Source organism: Peromyscus maniculatus, chromosome 1 (assembly GCF_049852395.1).
Source record: "Peromyscus maniculatus bairdii isolate BWxNUB_F1_BW_parent chromosome 1, HU_Pman_BW_mat_3.1, whole genome shotgun sequence".
NCBI lineage: Eukaryota > Metazoa > Chordata > Mammalia > Rodentia > Cricetidae > Peromyscus > Peromyscus maniculatus.
In genome coordinates this window covers 124,089,596-124,107,811 of record NC_134852.1, presented here as the reverse complement: position 1 = coordinate 124,107,811, position 18,216 = coordinate 124,089,596, and the positions used below count along the sequence as shown (strand labels likewise).

The 18,216-nt window shown below is 47.3% G+C and overlaps 1 protein-coding gene across 1 annotated transcript in view; it reads right to left on the bottom strand.

The window, feature by feature from the left end:
* Spon1 (spondin 1) overlaps positions 1–18,216 on the bottom strand; it is a 287,223-nt gene that overhangs the window by 3,357 nt on the left and 265,650 nt on the right. Inside the window, exons 8-15 of the mRNA XM_006978617.4 lie at positions 10,042–10,243; positions 8,131–8,271; positions 7,635–7,710; positions 6,464–6,646; positions 3,960–4,130; positions 3,706–3,873; positions 2,566–2,730; positions 470–733 (exon numbers count right to left, since the gene is read on the bottom strand). Of these exons, the coding sequence (XP_006978679.1) occupies positions 470–733; positions 2,566–2,730; positions 3,706–3,873; positions 3,960–4,130; positions 6,464–6,646; positions 7,635–7,710; positions 8,131–8,271; positions 10,042–10,243 (1,370 nt within the window). The remainder of the gene's footprint in view (positions 1–469; positions 734–2,565; positions 2,731–3,705; positions 3,874–3,959; positions 4,131–6,463; positions 6,647–7,634; positions 7,711–8,130; positions 8,272–10,041; positions 10,244–18,216) is intronic.

The window sequence follows — 18,216 nt, the reverse complement described above, 5'->3', positions numbered from 1 at the left end:
TGGAGAAAGAAATCCAAGTGCTAAGCTTTGTGGTTAACATTAAACTGAGACGCCACAGGCCAGGGCAGTCTTGTTCTGCACTTAAGGAGGGATGGTTTGATTTGAGGAGTCCAGATGTCCCTAGACAACCAGGCTCTCTCGTACATACGTACATCTGTGCTGCCATTTGCCCTTTTTGCAGGAGCAAATGGGGTTGTTAATCAGGCTGATTGTGAACAAGGTGTTTTACAAGTGGGAAGAAAGAACCGTGTACACTTTCTAGAGGCTCTTTGCTTGAAAATCTATTTTGACATCTAATTATCATATCTAATTTTTTTATTTTTGCTACAAATATTCACCCAATCTCTTCTGTTTAAGTTTTGCTTCCTTAGTATTTGGAATCAAAATTTGGTGTGGATAATCCGGGAAGTGCCTCTCTTTCTTTGAGCTCAGAGCAGCCCCACCCATCCTGGTCCCAGGGGAACTGTACCTGGGAATTGCTCTCCCTCCGACTCCTCCCTCAGCTGCTCACTGCGCCTGCTCTCTCGGGCCTCCCTCCAGCGCAGCTTCTGGACTGATGGGTTGCGAAGGCATTTCCGGGCACGGCACTTCTTGCGTTGCACAGTCTCCGGGCAGGGCACACCTCCAAACTGAGGCTCCATTTGGATTGTCCGGGTTCGAATCATATGGCCTTTCCCGCATGACTTGTTACATTCAGACCACTGGGACCACTCACTGAGTTCACAGTCAATGGCTGGCAAGATACAGACAGGTGTGAAACCAAACAGTCAAGTATACCCCTTTGGCCATCCCAACTCTGCTGCCCACCAGGAGAAACTGGTTTCCAGCGGCAGTGGCATTATCTAGAGTCAGAAACTGGTTTCTAGTGGCAGTGGCATTATCTAGAGTCAATAAGTAGTAGGGGCAAGGTTGGTGGCAGGCCATGACCCACACACACTCTTCTCATTCTGACTCCTCTGTGACTTAAGGTGATGGGGACTTTGAAGGTATTTTCGTAGCCTCATGCTTTGCCCTGCAACTTCCTGGAATAGTCATACCAGTGGCACTGACCAGCACTCCAGCCCCCCCAGTCTCAAGGAACCCAGATTTCCTCAGAGAAACCATAGTGGTCTTCAGCGAGTGGTTTCTCTTCATAGCCTTTGGAGAGAACACGATTGCAGGAAGCTTGCCTGCGTGGGGCCATACATACTTGGGCCTTCCTCAAGCCCATGTAGCCTTTCTTATTCTACACCTCATCTGCATCTTGCATATCATGGTCTGTGTAATTACAAGAGCCCAGGATAAGAAATTCTACGCAGGATCAAGAGCAAGAGGTGTTTTATGGCTTATCATAATAAAAGATCTAGCCTTCTTACTAAGCAAGCACCTCACAGTGTGAGGGGAAACAGCATTTTGGTCTGATTTTTCAGGATGTGTCCGAGGAGGCAAATGATAACACACTCTTTCAGTAAGTGTTTTCCGGCCTCTTTCCCTAAGGGAGCTTGTCGGCCAAATGGGGATAATTGTAGTTCTTTTAAATTGGGCTATGAGGATTAAATGAGCTATTTGCTCCCAGCAGTGCCCTGCAGATGTTCATTTCCTGGTCCCCTTTAATGGCCCCTGTGGATAGAAAGACTTGTTTGAATTGGTGACTGTCACCATTAGGTGAAGGCTCTAGAGCCCAGTCATTGAGGTAGCTGTGTGCTAAGTATGGGCAGTAAAGCCCGAGGCTGCTGGGTTCTGATGGAGGTCTGCACCTGCTCACACTTGGTGCCAGTAGCTGGCTTTCATCGTCAGAGGAGCCCAGAAAGTGTTTTGTTGCTATATGGACTGGGAAATTGAGGGATAGGGATAAACCATATCGGCTGTTGACTACAGATTTTAGAGGGAGATGTGGGCAGATGTTTTTGAGAACCTGGCTTTTTCTTCTTCCTCCTTACCAGCCTGCTGGAGTAATTGACTTAATGCCAACCTCTAGTTAGGGGTAAATAAAATGATCACATGGTGCAGGGATAGAATCGGAAGGTTCAGAAAGTTCATGGGTCATACAAGCCCGTAAGTGGGGTGGGTGGGGCAGGGAAAGGACAGAGGGAGATCAACTTGTGCTACGTATTTAGTATCCGTCTCCCAGTTAGTCTTCCCAGTCACGTTGTGTTTGTGTGCTTTGTAGACAACAGTGAGATTGAAGAGTTTCTGCCAACACAGATCCAAACACCACTCTTCCTCCCGGACAAATTCGTCTCACTATAGGATCTTAACGGTCTATGTCCTTTTGAATATGTATCTGTATGCACAGGCATGTCTAAGCCTAAAGATGATTTCTGGTGTTTCCTCCATTGTTCTCTGCTGTATTTTCTGAGAGAGGGTCTCTTGCTGAACCTACAGAGCACTGATTCCAGCTGGTCTGGCTGGGCTTTTATGTGGGTTCCGGGACCCAAATCCCGGTCCCCATGCTTGTACCCAAAGTGGTTTATCTATTAAGCCATCTCCCTGTCTGGCAGTATTAGCACATAGCTGGTTGGGGGCTCACTGGACCAAGGAACTTTGGAGGAGGTAAGGATTGGGCTTCCAGGACCCGGGACTTACGGCATTCTGGCAGCATGCACTTCTCCACCTGCTCCAGTTCCTCGTTACAGTCACCTAGCTCTGCCAGAGACTTGAGCATCCGCTGGCGGGTCCGCATGCCCTTCCCACAGGTTACGCTACAGTCGCTCCACTCGGACCAGGGAGACAGCAAGCACGGGATGGTGTCTAGGTCAAGAGCCAAGTTTGGCACTGAGAACAGGCACCTGTGTTGTCTTTGATCTTGGCACTATAAAACTCCCACCAGCACTGGCCACTGGAATAGAATGGAACTGGACCCTAGGTTCATGGTGAACAGCCTGGGCAGGAAGTGGGCTCTCAGCCTATTGTGCTTATTACTCCTCCTGTACCTCCTGTGGCCCAGCTGGTGGTCGTGACATTATACCAGGTGAGGTTCAGTGAAGTAGAGCGCAAGTTCTCAACAGAGAACTCACTGAGTTAATGGAGTCACTAAATTTAATTAAGTCTATAGTTAGGATGGATTTAATAAGGCCTCACTAAGAACACTCCTCACTTGATGCTCCAGACAGGAATTGGCTCAGTGCTGCAGTGTGTGTGCGTGTGCACACACACACACACATGTGCACTCATAAGCATTTGCATATAGAGTGGGCACAGTTGTACCTTACGACGCCTAACATGGCCATTGTAAAACAAGAATGTGCTGGGCATCGTGGTGCACACTTTAATCTCAGCACTTGGGAGGCAGAGCAGGGGGTCTTTCTATGAGTTCAAGGCAAACCTGGTCTGCATAGCCAGTTCCAGGCCAGTCAGGACTTCACAATGGAACCCTGTCTCCACCCCACAAACAAAAAACCAGGAATGGATTGGACTCAGCCAAAGCATGCCTTACCTAAATTTACTGTCTCTTTCTATTGCCCCAAGGGAATGCTTCTATGGAACACAGCTGCAGGTGAATTCTCTCCAGAAGCCACCAGTGTGCTTAGAACACCCCCAAGGAGCTTGTCTGTCTAGTTGATGGGATACCTGTCACACCTGTGGTTCCTCTTGCTCCTGACAGTGCCCTACAAGACCAGACCTTGCTTTCTTTTGACCCCTATTCATCCACCCAGTAGGGGAACACTTGGATGTCTGTTGTCCGTTTGAGGTTCCCTGCCCAAAGCCCTCCCCATACCCACTCACGGCACTCAGGCATCATGCATTTCTCCGCCTGCGATGTCTCAGCCTTGCACATGGAGCCATCAGCGGGGCTCATCTTGACCATACGGTGCCGCTTCTTCATGCCCATCCCACAGGTGGCGCTGCAGTCATCCCACTCGCCCCATTCCGTCACCAGGCAGCTGCTGGGAGCTAGGGAGTCCATACAGTTGGAGTTGTGCAGCTTGGGCTGGGGTCCCCCTGCTTGCCCCACCCACCTACAGGCCACGCCCACTCACAACACTCCTCGTTGACTGTGCACTTCTCGGTCTCCTCCGTGGGCAGCGTGCATACCGAGCCGTCCTCTGGGAACTGCTTCACGTACCTCTCCCGGGACCTCATGCCCATGCCACACGAGATGCTGCAAGGCGACCAGGTGATCCACTCCGACATGGTACAGGTGGAGCCATCTGCAACACACTGAGCATGCTCAGGAGGGGCAGAGAAGAACCTGGGGTTGGTACAGAGAACTCTGACTCTGGGAGGAGAGGCGGTTAAGGAGTGGAGCGTGTGACCCAGGTCCAAGGAATAGGCCCAGCGATTTACAACTGTCATACCTCCTGGGGGCGTCTCCCTGCTATCATAGTGACCACTTTCCTGTGGTGGAGTCTTAGTCTATCCTTAGAGACTTCAGCTCTACTGCTGGCATTAGTTCCCTAGCTCTTGTCCCCAAAAGGAGCCTCAAGTGTTGACAGTGAGTTTCTTTTCCCTGTCTCCTTGTAGGTTTGTCTATAACAGGATTTGTTCTTCTCCATGGTGCCCTATTTGAGGCCCAGATGGCTAGCAATAAACCATGTGGGGGGTAAAGCCCTGAGAGGCAGGCTAGCCTGCTACCAGGAAAAGCCAGGAAGTGTCAAGCAGGAGTGTGCTGTTTTAGCTAGCCTCTGCTTGGAATTGCTTGTCTTTGTTTCAGGCACCATTCCAGCCTGTATAGGCCTGCCATGGCCACCCTTCTCAGAATATGAACAGAAAGCAGCATGGACCCGTAGAGGCAGGGAAGAGTCATGCAGAAGCAGGCAGCTGCCCTTTGCCCAGCAATCGTCGTCCTGCAGTCTTGAAAGCTATGTGTAGTGACAGGTTTTGCAAACTTGCAGAGATCAAGCCTGACCTTTGACAGTTTCTGACAGAGCTGGAGAACGTAAGCAATATGCCTGAAGGTCCCTACGTGAAGCAAGGCTCAGGTGGGATTCGGAAGAGGTCCCGGGAATAACAACTACTTAAAAGCATTTGGGCCGGGCGGTGGTGGCGCACGCCTTTAATCCCAGCACTTGGGAGGCAGAGGCAGGCAGATCTCTGTGAGTTTGAGGCCAGCCTGGGCTACAGAATGAGTTCCAGGAGAGGCACCAAAACCACACAGAGGAACCTTGTCTCAACAAACAAACAAACAAAGCATTAGAGCTGAAGTCTCTAAGGATAGACTAAGACTCCACCACAGGAAAGTGGCCACTATGATAGCAGGGAGACGCCCCCAGGAGGTATGACAGTTGTAAATCGCTGGGCCTATGCCTTGGACCTGGGGCACACACTCCACTCCTGTAATCTCAGCACCCAAGTGACCAGCATGGAACTATAGAGTGAGCTCTAGGCTGGCCTGGGCTATATGGTGAGGAACTTTCTCAAATTCCCAAACTCCCCAAAAGGGGGGAGGGCAGGGAGGAAGAAAATGAGAGGAAGAAAGAAGGAAAAATGCAGCTGAGCTAAGGGTCAGAATCAGACTACTTGTCATTAGTAATTTGTCACAAAACATCTGTCTGCTGCCTCTGCAGATGTGTACATTATATCCCGTGGCTGGTGTGTGTGCATGTGTGTGTGTGTGCGCGCACACGTGTGCTGTGGTTGAATGTGAACTGTCCCCCACAGCTCATGCATTGACCATTTGGTCCCAGCTGGTGGTGGTATTGTAAGAAATATAAAATATGAGTCTTTTCTATAGTTCTATACTACACAACTTGTGTTTAGAATAAGGAATTAAAACCTTTATTTCCCCTACCTTTAAGACTTTTATACAAATATGTTAATCCTGTGGACCCAGTAAAACCTTTGTTTACACACAGGCCCCCTGCTCTGTCCTAGGCATTTGATGGTCTGGGGAAGGGACCCCTCTCCTTCCTCTGTCTCCTGTGCACCGATTCTTTTCAGACTAGCTGACTGAATAAGACTGTGAGGTTGGACCCCAGCCGATGGGGAAAAGCCACAGCCATCACCTGAGTTAGAATAAGATGAATTGCACTGCCTGTCTGTTCACGCCTCCTGAGCACACCCTGGAGCAAGAGTCAAGTCTGCATTGTCAGGCACTCAAGTCAGAATGGTGCTCCTTCTTTTGTGACCCCAAACTTATTTCTAACAGTATCTTGTGGTGGTTGGGGGTCTAGGGGAGACTTTAGGAAGTGGGGCCTAGCAAGAGAAAGGAGATCACTCTCCCACCTAGGGGGCCATGGAGTCCATGAGGTCACGCCACCACTGACTAACTCCTCTGGCTCCCAGTGATCCCTTCCCCCGATGTTCTGACAGGCACCTTGGTCTAGGTGACTGACATACAAGTGACACATGGAGGGAGAAGGTGGTGAGCCTCGGGAATTTGTTATCACAGGATGGCTTGTGTGTTCAGAGGTCTCAAGATACCGTAGGAGGCTTTTGCTCGGCTTGGGCTTCATTGACCATGAGGCCACTCTGGGAAAGCTGTCTGCCATGGTTAAAGGCCTCTCTTCCTAATCTTCTCCAGCTGGCCTAGACCTTACCTTACCTTCATCACTGCAGCCAGGGCCCATGCAGGGCTGGAAGTCCTGGGTGTCAGGGCAGGGGACACTGAGGTCCAGCTGTGCCTTCAGCATGCGCTGCCGCATCCGCTTGCCCTTTTCACAGGTGGAGGAGCTGCAGGCCGACCACGGAGACCAGTTGGAGTAGATGCAGGTTTCAGGGGTGTCGTCTGCAAAGAGTGTTTGACATGTTCTCCCTGGGAGCCTGTGGAAGCCATGACTGGCTCTCTGCATGAAGGTTTATCTGTGTGTTCCAGGGGCTGGCGAGATGGCTCAGCAGTTAAGAGCACTGGCTGCCCTTCCAGAGCACCCGGGTTCAACTCCCAGCACCTACATGGCAGCTCACAACTGTCAGTAAGTCCAGTTTCAGGGGATCTGACACCCTCATGTGGACATACATGTAGGCAAAACACCAATGCACATAAAATAATTTTAAAAAAAGAAAAGAAAATGATGTTCCAACACCCTGTTGGTAACTATCTAATGAATGGTGACTCTTCTCTTCCTGTAAGATCCTTTTACATGTGTGTATCTTCTCGTCTCTGCCCTGCCCTTGGCAGACATTGTTTCCAAGCATGTGGGATTTCATGGGAAGTTTCGAGAAGCTCAAAGCTCTTTTGCAGCTTCTCCTTCCTATTGGCTCAACCCACGGGTGTTAGCTCCCGAAGCTACCCTGTGCTAGCAACCTTAGGAATCTTACTTAATTGAGCCTGTTGATTCTCAATTTCTTGGAGGCAGAGTCTGCTATTATGCCCATTTCATAGTTGAGGGAGAGAGATAGGAAGGTTAGCTTCCTGTCAAGGTTACAGACTCAGGAAGTCTAGGTTCTGTGAGGAAACTTAAAAACCAAGGCTCTGCCATTTGGGCCTGGACGTTTGTCCTTGATGATGGGTAGATGGGCTTGTGTCCACCTGACAAGGCACAAGCATCAAAGCGGACAGTGATCTGGATACTGCGAAACCTCCTAAGTCCATGTTCATGGCCGTCATAGAGAACTAATGTTAAATACTAATTTCAGTCCTCCAGCAATTTTCTTATACACTGAACTCCACCCCCTGCCCCAGGCATCCTGGTTATTTCAGAGATGGGAACACTGAGTCAGAGACTATTGGCCATGTCAATTTATGTTGCCACCTGCAACAACGGAGAACAACATACCTTCATCTTTCTCTTCTGGAGCCAGGTCAGCTACAATGTCATCCACATTGTCAGGTACAATGTTGCATTGCTCTCCCTGCAAAAGAAATGGAGTGTACATTTGAAAAAGGAGAATGCTCAAGGGAGAGATGGAATACCTAAATCTAATGAATGTTTCCTTGGCACCAGATCCATGTGATGGCAGAGTTCTGGTCCAACATTTACAGCTTACATGAAAAGAAGTGCAAGAAGAAAAGCATTGACTAAACAGATAGCCTGACCATGGCAGACTTTAGCAACTGACTGTAGAACTTATGATCAACTAACCTGCTTGGATCAAATCATTCCTTTGAACCTGGCTTCACTCTGGGTTGCTTTTACTCATTTACATTTAAAAAGATAATTTTCATACTGGAAACCTCAAAAGGCCCAGAAATCCATATCCAAAGGTGCTTCCTGCTAGAGACCCTAGTGATTCTAGAAAGGTGGATAGGCACACTGGCCTTCCTCATGGTACCTTCCGGGCGATTCTCTCGATGACAACTCTGGCCACTTGTGTGATGGACCCACCTTCTGGGTCATAGAAAGGACTCTGAGGATGGTCCAGACTGGTCAAGGGTCGGATTTTTTCCTGAGGAATTGTGGGCTTGTTTGGTGACTGTGGAAATAAAACAGACAGCATCGGAAATACAATGGAAAAAGCCTCAGACCAATTTGTTTAGTGTGTGTGTGTGTGTGTGTGTGTGTGTGTGTGTGTGTGTGTGTGTGTGAGAGAGAGAGAGAGAGAGAGAGAGAGAGAGAGAGAGAGAGAGAGAGAGAGACTGAGAGACTGAGAGAGATTCTGGGGATCAAATACAGAACATTGCTCGGGTTGGAATTTAAGAAGTGTAACTAGGGCTGGAGAGAAGGCTCCGTGGTTAAGAGCACTGGCTGTTCTTCCAGAGGTCCTGAGTTCAATTTTGAGCAACCACATGGTGGCTCACAACCATCTGTAGTGGGATCTGATGCCCTCTTCTGGTGTAAAGGTGTACATGTACATAGAACACTCATATACATAAAATAAATCTTTTAAAAAGTGTAACTATATTTGTGGAATTCCACTTGTGTAGATCCTGTGCTTAGAAATCCATAAACCTATGCTTAAAAGCTTGCACATGCACCGAAAGTTTGTGCCTGGCTGAAGAAGCCAAGTTCCAAAGAGGTCATCCAAGCTTAGAAGTGGCTGAGCCAGCTTGACCTGGATCCAAGGCTTTTTCTGCTGGACCAGGCAGCTAACTGTTCTCGTGTCTGGTCAGATGTGAGTCACACTGTGTCTGATGACTACTCAGCTCAGCCATTGCTGTGAGAAGGCAGCCCCAGACTCCCGACAGAAAGGATGAGTGTGGCAGGCCTGGGAAGCTATTTGCAAGTCTGCCACAGTAGCACACACCTGTGGGGGATGGGGAGTCTGATGCTAGCCTGGGCTACATAGTGAGAGCATGCCTAAAACAAAAAACAAAGCAAGGGCTGGGAATGCAGTTTAGTTGCGGAACTCTCACCCAGTATAGGCAAGGCCCTGGGTTCTACGCAAACCTCCAAACCGAACAACAACATAGCAAACAAACAAAAAAATGTACCAATTAGGGCATTGGCTAAATCTCTGAGTGATTGCTCCCTCACGCATTTCCTTCTTTTTGTGTGTGAATGTGAACACCTGTGAGTACAGGAGCATGTGTACACGTGTGTGGAGGCCAGAGGTCCACTGTGGGTGTCATTCCTCAGATACTCTCCACCTTGCTTTTTGAGACAGGGTCTCTCAGTGGTCAGGGACTTGCAGAGTGGGCTAGTCCAGCTGGCCAGCAAGCTCCAGAGATCCACCTGTTTCCCCTCCCCAGCACTAGGATTCCAAGCGTGTCCCGCCATGCCTGACTTTTTAACTAGGTTCTAGGGAACTGACTCAGGTCCTCCTGTTCGCCCAACAAGAACTTCACTGACTTAGCTGTCTCCCTATCCCTCTCCTACTGGTTTTCTGATGCCTCCAGACTTTAAAAATGTCTTTAAAAAAGATTTATGTATTTTATATGTTTAAGTTTTTTTTTTTTCCTGCATGCATATATGTATGCCACCTGTGTGCTTGGTACCCATGGATGTTAGAAGAGGGGGTTAGGATCCTCTGGAAATGGAGTTAGATATTTGTTAGCTGCCTTGCAGGGGCTGGGAACTGAACTAACCCTCTACAATAACAAGTGCTCTTAACCACTTAGCCACCTTTCAGGCCTTGTGATGGCTCCAGACTTTAATGCAGTTGGTACATAGAACAATGCTGGCCACAAAGGACTTCTAGGACATGGCTGAGTCACACCCACTTCCTTCCCCAGGACACCTAGAATAGGGCAGACCAGAAGGGGTTGCTAAGGAGGTCTGCCTTCCACTGTGGGCACACACCTACCTCATAGGTCACCCCGCTGTCAGTGCCAGCATCCCAGGGGATCAGGTCCTGCACCACTTTCTGGACCCAGCCACACTCCTTGGTGCACAGATCCTCTGCAGATAGGCCCACATTCCAGTCAGGACTGGGGCCCATCATCGTCAAGAAGGACATTAAGTGGCGTGTCCTGTCCACTGAGAATTCAGCTGAGGGTGCTGCTCTCCTAGAAACCAAATAGAGAGGCTATCACATTCAGGATGGGCTGCACAGATACTTGGGGGCTGTGTGGCTGGCCGTGGTTAAAAACTCAGAGGGACAGAGAGGGGGCAGACTCCTCAAGCATCCTTGGTTTATGCTCACTTCTCTTCTGAGCCTACCTGTTGGACAAAGATGAATGCCTCACACTGTCCATTTTTAAACACCTCTATAGCAGTTCCAAGTATGATTTATTTGCTCAGTTATAGACTGACGCATCTCTCACTGTACTGTAAAGCTCTGGGAAATCTCTCTCTGTGTGTGTGTGTGTGTGTGTGTGTGTGTGTGTGTGTGTGTGTGTGTGTACCTAGCTATGTAGGATGTGAAATGAGCTTTGCAAACAGTAACTGCTCTCCAAGGTCCCAAGACATATCTTCATTTCATCTTTACAACAGAACTAAGGTAAGGATTATTGATTCTGTTTTCTTTAAGAGAGTCATGGAACTTGTCCAGAGTCACAACATTAAGGGGCAGAATAGAATGGAGACAATGACCCACACAAACATGAGCTCAAGGTCAATGTTCTTTCTATTATCAGCTCCTAAGTTCTCCTCCTGCCCACTCAATTAAGATCTCCAGAGTGCGAAAGGTCTTCCAGTGCCTTCTGCCTCTGTTTACCTTAAGAAACCACCTAGGGTGAGGACCTGCCTGGCATCAGGGCATACTCATCTGGTTGCCCTGGTTACCAGTTGAGTTGGAGAGCCAGGAACCTTTGGCTAAATGTTCCAGTGCCCGGAAATAATGTCTCCAGACCCCAGCTACTAGGAGCAGCTAGCTCTTCAGCCTCCATCTCCACAGGTTGCAAGGTCTCAGGAGAGGCTGCATTGCAAGAGATGATGGAGGTGGTTCACAGAAGGAACTGGGGTGGAAGAGTCACGTTCTCTTAGCATATTCTAGGTGACAGACCCATCCAATTCCATTTTCCCTTCATGGAGATCCTGTAGGGGTAGAATTATGATCCTGTGTTGTTGAGAGGCAATGAGAGTGCATTGGGGTGAATGAGCTTGGAGGCATGGGTAGCAGGGGCCAAGGCTTAAAGGCAGCTTGGCATGACGCTGCAGCCTCAGGCCACTAGCTGTGGGAAATCCTTGGCTAGTCACCACCTGATCTGTTCATTCCATCTGGTCACTGGTCAGCCTTTGCTGTTTTGAGAGACCCTGTGGCTTTTGCTGAGATCTGCGCTTCTGCCTACCATCACCTGGCCCAGATAGTGATGATTCCAGACCCATTGGGCCCCACAGAACTAGATCATTGGCCCTTGGCAGACATATGGAACCAACCAAGAAGCAGAGGGGAGGAAAGCTTAAGTGTAGGTCCTGACACCAGCCTGTAGATCTGTGTGCCTTTGAGCAAACTCAGCCTCCTCTGTATCTGAGTATCCAAATTCGTTTCAAATATTGTTTCTTTCATTTGTGTGTGTTATGTATGTGCACATATCTGTGGATACATGTACCTCTACCATGTTAGGTATCTTCCTCTATCACTATTCATCTTATTGTTTGAGATAGCATCTCTCTTTCAAACCAGGCTCACCATTTTGGCCAAATTTGCTGTCCAGTGACCCACCAGTTTCTGCTTCCTCAATGCGGGGCTTATAGGCACATGCAGCCATGCCCAGCTTTTATATGAGATCTGGAGGGCCTGAACTCAAGTCCTCTTGCTTGTACAGCATCTCTCTGGCCCCAGTGTCCAAATCTTTAAAATGGGAATCATATGTCTGTATCAGAGGGTTATAGTGGCTAATTAGCCAGCTCTCCTGCACAGTGTGCTTAATTCAGTGCTCAGCATCTCTGCTATGATTATAATCACAGGTTTAACATCTTTGTTCTGAAAACCCCAAAAGCTGGGATCCTCCAAAATCCAAAGCAGCTTGGGTGCTGACACAATGTCACAAACAGAAAATTGTATATCATGAAGTAGCTGTCATACCTCCTGGGGGCGTCTCCCTGCTATCATAGTGGCCACTTTCCTGTGGTGGAGTCTTAGTCTAATCTTAGAGACTTCAGCTCTAATGCTTTGTTTGTTTGTTTGTTTGTTTTTTGAGACAAGGTTTCTCTGTGTAGTTTTGGTGCCTCTCCTGGAACTCATTCTGTAGCCCAGGCTGGCCTTGAACTCACAGAGATTCACCTGGCTCTGCCTCCCAGATGCTGGGATTAAAGACGTGCACCACCACTGCCTGGCCATTTTTTTTTTTTTTTTTGGTTTTTCGAGACAGGGTTTCTCTGTGTAGCTTTGCGCCTTTCCTGGGACTCCCTTGGTAGCCCAGGCTGGCCTCGAACTCACAGAGATCCGCCTGCCTCTGCCTCCCGAGTGCTGGGATTAAAGGCGTGCGCCACCACCGCCCGGCTTTTTTTTTTTTTTTTTTTAAATAAGATCTCTCAGTGTCCTGGAACTCACCAAGTAGGCTAGGCTGATTGGCTAGGAAGCCCCAATTATCTGCCTATTTCCCCCTCCTTAGTGTTGGGATTATAAGCATGTGGTAACCACAGCTGACATTTTAAAAATGTGGATTCTGGTCCTTGTACTTTCCTGGCAAGCAGTTGACTGACTGAGTCATCTCCCCAGCACTCAGCAGCTTTCTTTAAGAAGCTCCTGAGGGAACTTAGGCTCCCAGCTTCCATAGTGCCTGCAGTCTGGGAGCTGTAGCACTGCCTGTCCAGCCTCATATCAAGTGGCTGGCCTGTTTTACAATGCCTGTCCAGCAGTCCCTTGGGATGCAGCCCTCCTCCAATGCCACATAGATGCTCCACCCGCTGTCCTCCATCTTCTTCAGAGTGTCATTTCAGAGATAGTTATTCATATCCTGACCCCCACAAGTGACGTGACTCACAGTGACAACCTAGGGAGACAAATACAGCTCTACTGAGGAACCTAGAGCATTAGGAACCTCCCTGACGCCAATCCGGCACAAACTGGTACTTCTGTACCTCACAGACATAAGTTTGTGTGATGGTTGATCTTCTTAACAACTTAACTGGACCAGTAACCACGTAGGACAGCAGGATCTGAGTGTTCTCAAAGCTATTTCCAGAGAAGCCTCATTGAGGACCTCCCTCAACGTGGGGGAGCACCATCCACAGGCTGGCCCCCCTGACTGACTACAACAGGGAAGAAAGGGGAAGCGAGCTGAGCTACAGATGCATGTGTGTGTCTTCCAAAACCAGGAGCCAAAACACGCCTTTCCTTTCTTAAGCTGCTTTTTGCCAGGGATTCAGTTACATCAAGAAATGTGGCTGAGACGCTGCTCAAGGACAAGGTCTCATAGACGCCTGTTCAACCAACACAGCCAACAGCCTGAGGGCGGGGCCTTCCAGGGCCTGGCGAGTGCTGCAAGGGATGGGAAAACTGGACCCTCTGTTGATGCAGAAGGGTGCAGGAGCAAAGTTTTTTAAGCATCTTTAGACACACCTTGCCACTTTCTCTTATCCAGCACAAGAAAATTTCCCCCAGGCTGTATAGTGCTTCCATGAGAGACCTTTTTTCTGCTCCCCCAGACTGCTTGCTGACTTGATGCATCGCTCAGAATTTCTTGTTTAATGTCTCTCTTCCCCATTAGGTACCAATAGAGTAGAGGCTTTTTTTTTTTTTTTTTTTTTAAATTTGTTATTTCAGCTATATTTCCCTGTCTGGTAGAGACCTTAGCATGCAGTGGGTTCCTTCCAAATGTTTGTTGAAATAAATGAATTAATCTAGGAAATGAATGTAGAGCTTTTCTATTTCCTTTGACCTTCAAATTTAATTAAAGGTCGCTTCAAAGTATTTATTATTTCTCTTATAAAAACCTTATTTAAAATAATGAAATGGATAAGCTTATGTGTGACTTTTTCTCAGGAAATGCTAGCCAGGCCTAGGGCTCTTTAATTTAATCGAACTTTAATCAAGTTCTTATTTATGCTCTTTTAGATTCCAGGTCTTCCAAGATATGACATTTTGCCAATTTGGTGTCCTAATTTTCTTTTATCTAGGATTTAAATTTGAATCCTTTTTTATTTTAAAGCAGAGAGAATTGATATAAACTTATTACATGCCAGAGTATATGACAAATCTAATTAAAAATAATATAATCAAAGTAAAACAGAATAGAAATTAGTGACCCAAAATGGAGAATCTAGAAACTGCCCTGTATGAAATAGTCTACTCAAGTGAGCCTGAGAGGAAAGACTGGTCACCAAGGGTGTCAGGACCACTATAATAAAAATACTGGATTCACACCGAACACCATACAGCAAGCAATAGCTCTAGAACCAGATAGATACATCTAGATTATAGAAAACATCAAACATCTGATTAAAACTTTTGTTAAAGAAATGTTACCTGTCTTAGATTTGAAATAAGAAAAGCAACTGCAAAGGAAACCAGTTGAATTATACATCAATTAAAACCTTTGTATAATAAAGAGAACGGCACATGCTCAGTATTACAAATCTTAAAAGCCACAAATCTGAGACTTTCTGAGCGGTAACATGAAACCCAAAAGGAGAACTCCACGCAGATACATTAAAATATTGTGCAAACCTATCCAAGTGTAAAAGGTGTACATGAAACATGTTGCATGTTGAGACTTGGGTCCTGTCCCCAAGATATGTCATTATAAATATCCACAAATATTCTGAAATTGAACATCTTTGTGGCCCATCTTGTTCCAGTTTTCCGTTGCTGTGACAAGACAACCGAGAAAAACATTTTAGAGGGAAAAAAGTCTCCTTTTGGCTCATGGTGTCAGAGATTCCAGCCCATGGTCATGTTTCTGTGGGGCTGTGGCACATAGTATGTCATGGTGGGGTCATAAGAAGGAGGTAGTGGGTGGCTGCATGCTGATATACCTTCCAAGTACAGACCTCCACAGGCCTACCTTCTTCCCAACTCCTGAAGTTTCCATCACTTTCCATGAGTGCCTTTAGCTTTTTAGGGGACATCTAAGATGCAAACCATAACACCTGGTCCCAAGAAAAATAGCATATCTTAAAAAAAAAAAAGTCCCAATCCAGCATTGTCCAAACTCACACAAGCAAAATGAAAAATAAGTGGCTTATTTACGCTTTCTCCATGTGTGGTGCGTGGGATGAGGGCACAGGAACAGGTGTTTTTAACCTCACCTATTGTAAAGAAATTGCTCATCATGGTTCCTGGCAATACTGTGCCTCATTTGCAACAAAACTTCCCAAAACACAACACAGAGGAAACAAGGTAAGAAATGATCTTTGTGATCCATCTAGACCTCGATCCTTGCCTCATAAGTTACAGATCCACACCAATGAGACCTGGTAACAATTCCTAAAGGTTTAGTTTTGTCTCGTGAGTTCGATTTTTTTCCCCTCAAGTGCAGGAACTCCATTAAGCCACCAGGGGGCGGCAAAGCCATTCACTTGGCTGAAGCCCTGAGTTGGCGGATCAGGGTTTGTCAGGTTCTTGCAACATTCATTTCTAACCATAAGGCATCTGGGACTCCAAGTCCATCTGTACACGCAGATCCACCACCTGCTCTAGTCCATGTTCCTTCACTACCCTGAGAGTGTGGATGGACCCAGGTGACTCTGCTAGGGGGCAGGAGGGGCTCTGGAACCAGAGGGCTGATTTAAAAGGAAGATATTTCTGGTTTTATTTCTAGAGAAGTTGACCCGGTCTCTGTACCGGAGACCTCACAAACACGGGCCATTGTCTAAGCAAGAGATAACCAAGCAGAATGGATGGGAATAATTCAGGGAGAATGCCAGTCCTTTCCAGGAGATAAATATCTTTGAAAGTTCTGGTAATTCTTAGCATTCAGACCACCCTGGAGGAACAGAGCAGTGCAAATTCAGAATGATTTGTAGGAACTGTTTTCCACTTATGATCGCAAGGAACCAGTGAAGGATGTGGCTTTGCTTAGAATTTGTCTTTTCCTGTCTCTACCTGAACACTGGGCTGTCAGTGCTCTGGCTTGATTTATTGAATTAAACAAGTCACCAGCTAATTGGTTCATTCACGACTGTCCTTTGAGAAGGGGCGCTGGGAATGGGGATGAAGACTGCTGAAAAACAAGTCAGTTTCGACAGGCAGGCCTTTGAAAGTAGGTCACCCTGGCTCTTCACCAGGCTGGGGAGGCTGGAATCCCATTAACCTCCATCAGGCAGGCTTTGCGGGGACAGGGAGGGCTGTTAGGGCAAAACAAAACTTGGCTGGTGTGGGCTCCCTAATTTGACTTTCTAATGAGATTTGGAAGAGGAAAGGGGAGTCGAGGGCTTGGGCTAATCAAAGGAAAATTCCTTCCCCTTAACAAGCCCAGAGTGTGGAGTGGAAAGGTTTTGGATGTTTGGGGCTTGAGTGTTTGCCATCAATTAATTTTTTTGTTTCCACTGGGTCTCAGGAAGTCTGAGGGATAGGTGAAGTGTGGGAAGGTATTCCCCAAATAATACTTCTTTCAAATTTTCAGAAAGCTTTTCACATCTTAGAGAAAGAAAAAGACAAAAGAGAAACAAAACCCCACCAAAACAAAAACAAAAACAAAAAATCAAAACCCACCTCCAAGCCACCAAAACACACTCAAAAAATGGGCTCTGCTTGGTTTTCACCCCTTCATGGCCACAGCCCAGCCAGCTCCTGGTCTTCTACAGTAGGGTTAGGTTAGCTGGATCATCTGAATCTGTGACTCTGCAACCTCACTCTGTCCCAGTTTAGCCGCTGTGTGCAGGGTTCCCCCGTCCCCCAGGAGAAGGTCACGATGATCTTCATGTCTGTCAATCTGAAGCACACTCTATAGCCTTGACTTAACTTCTTCGTGTCTTGGCTGGGTTGGGCCTAGCTGGTCATATTCTTTAGACACTCTTCTCTGTGTTTGGGGGAACCATGCTGTCTTTGGGACCTTTTTGCTGTTCTTTTTTGGTTTCCTTTGAGGGCAAGTCTTCTTCACCATGAAGAGTGGGGATGCTTTGGGATTCTGTCCTAAGTCCTTGACTCTTATTCCTAAACATATTCTCTCTCTCTCTCTCTCTCTCTCTCTCTCTCTCTCTCTCTCTCTCTCTCTGTCTGTCTCTCTCTCTCTCTCTCTCTCATTGGCTTTTGGGAAGTCTCTCATTCATTCTTGACTCAGTTTTGCATCTACAGAGAATTTTAGGCCTGAAATTCAGTTACATAACTAACTGGGGACTTGACCTTCATATACATGTTTTGAGGGCATCTTAACATGTCATGGTCAGAACTGATCTCATGGGCTTTCCCGTCAAACTTCATCTAATGTCCCCATCATGGGTGGGATTGCCAATTCCCTAGCTGGGTCAGCCCCACGCCTGAGAGACATTTTCACCACTCTGCCTCCCTCATCTTTTTTTTTCCCTCAGTCACCACAGCTGGCGGCTTTATCTTCTACAGCTTATCACTGCACCTCTTCTGTTCGCCCTCACCACTGCCTTCCCATTGGAAGTGGCAGTGACCTCCCTTCTGGCTCTCTGCAGCTGCCTGCCAGCCAGCCAGCCTGCCTGCCTGCCTGCCTGCCTGCCTGCCTGCCCACCCTTCCCACCTCATCCAACTTTACATATTGGAGCCCCAGCGTTGCTATTACCTTTTCCAAATGCTGCTCTGATCATATTCTGCTGAAAACTTTTCAATAAGTGTTTTAATTTAAAAATTAAAAAGGTTCCCCTTTTATTGGTATACTTATTATGCAGAGGACTGGGTTCCACAAGGACATTGTCATACGAGTACATAATATTCTTTGACCATGTCTCTCCTACCCCAACCTCCAGACATCCCTACCATTCTTCAATTTTTAATGTTGCATAGCTCGGCCCCACACGAAGTTCACCTTTGATTTCTGCATCTAGTTATGCAGAAATTAGAAACCTTTTAATGCTTGGAATGTGCTGTATTCCTCTTCACTTCTGACCTCACCATGACTTTCCTTCACATTTAGATCACATTTGCTAAGTATCTTTCCCCCTGAACTGCAGGCCCCCAGGAAGAGAT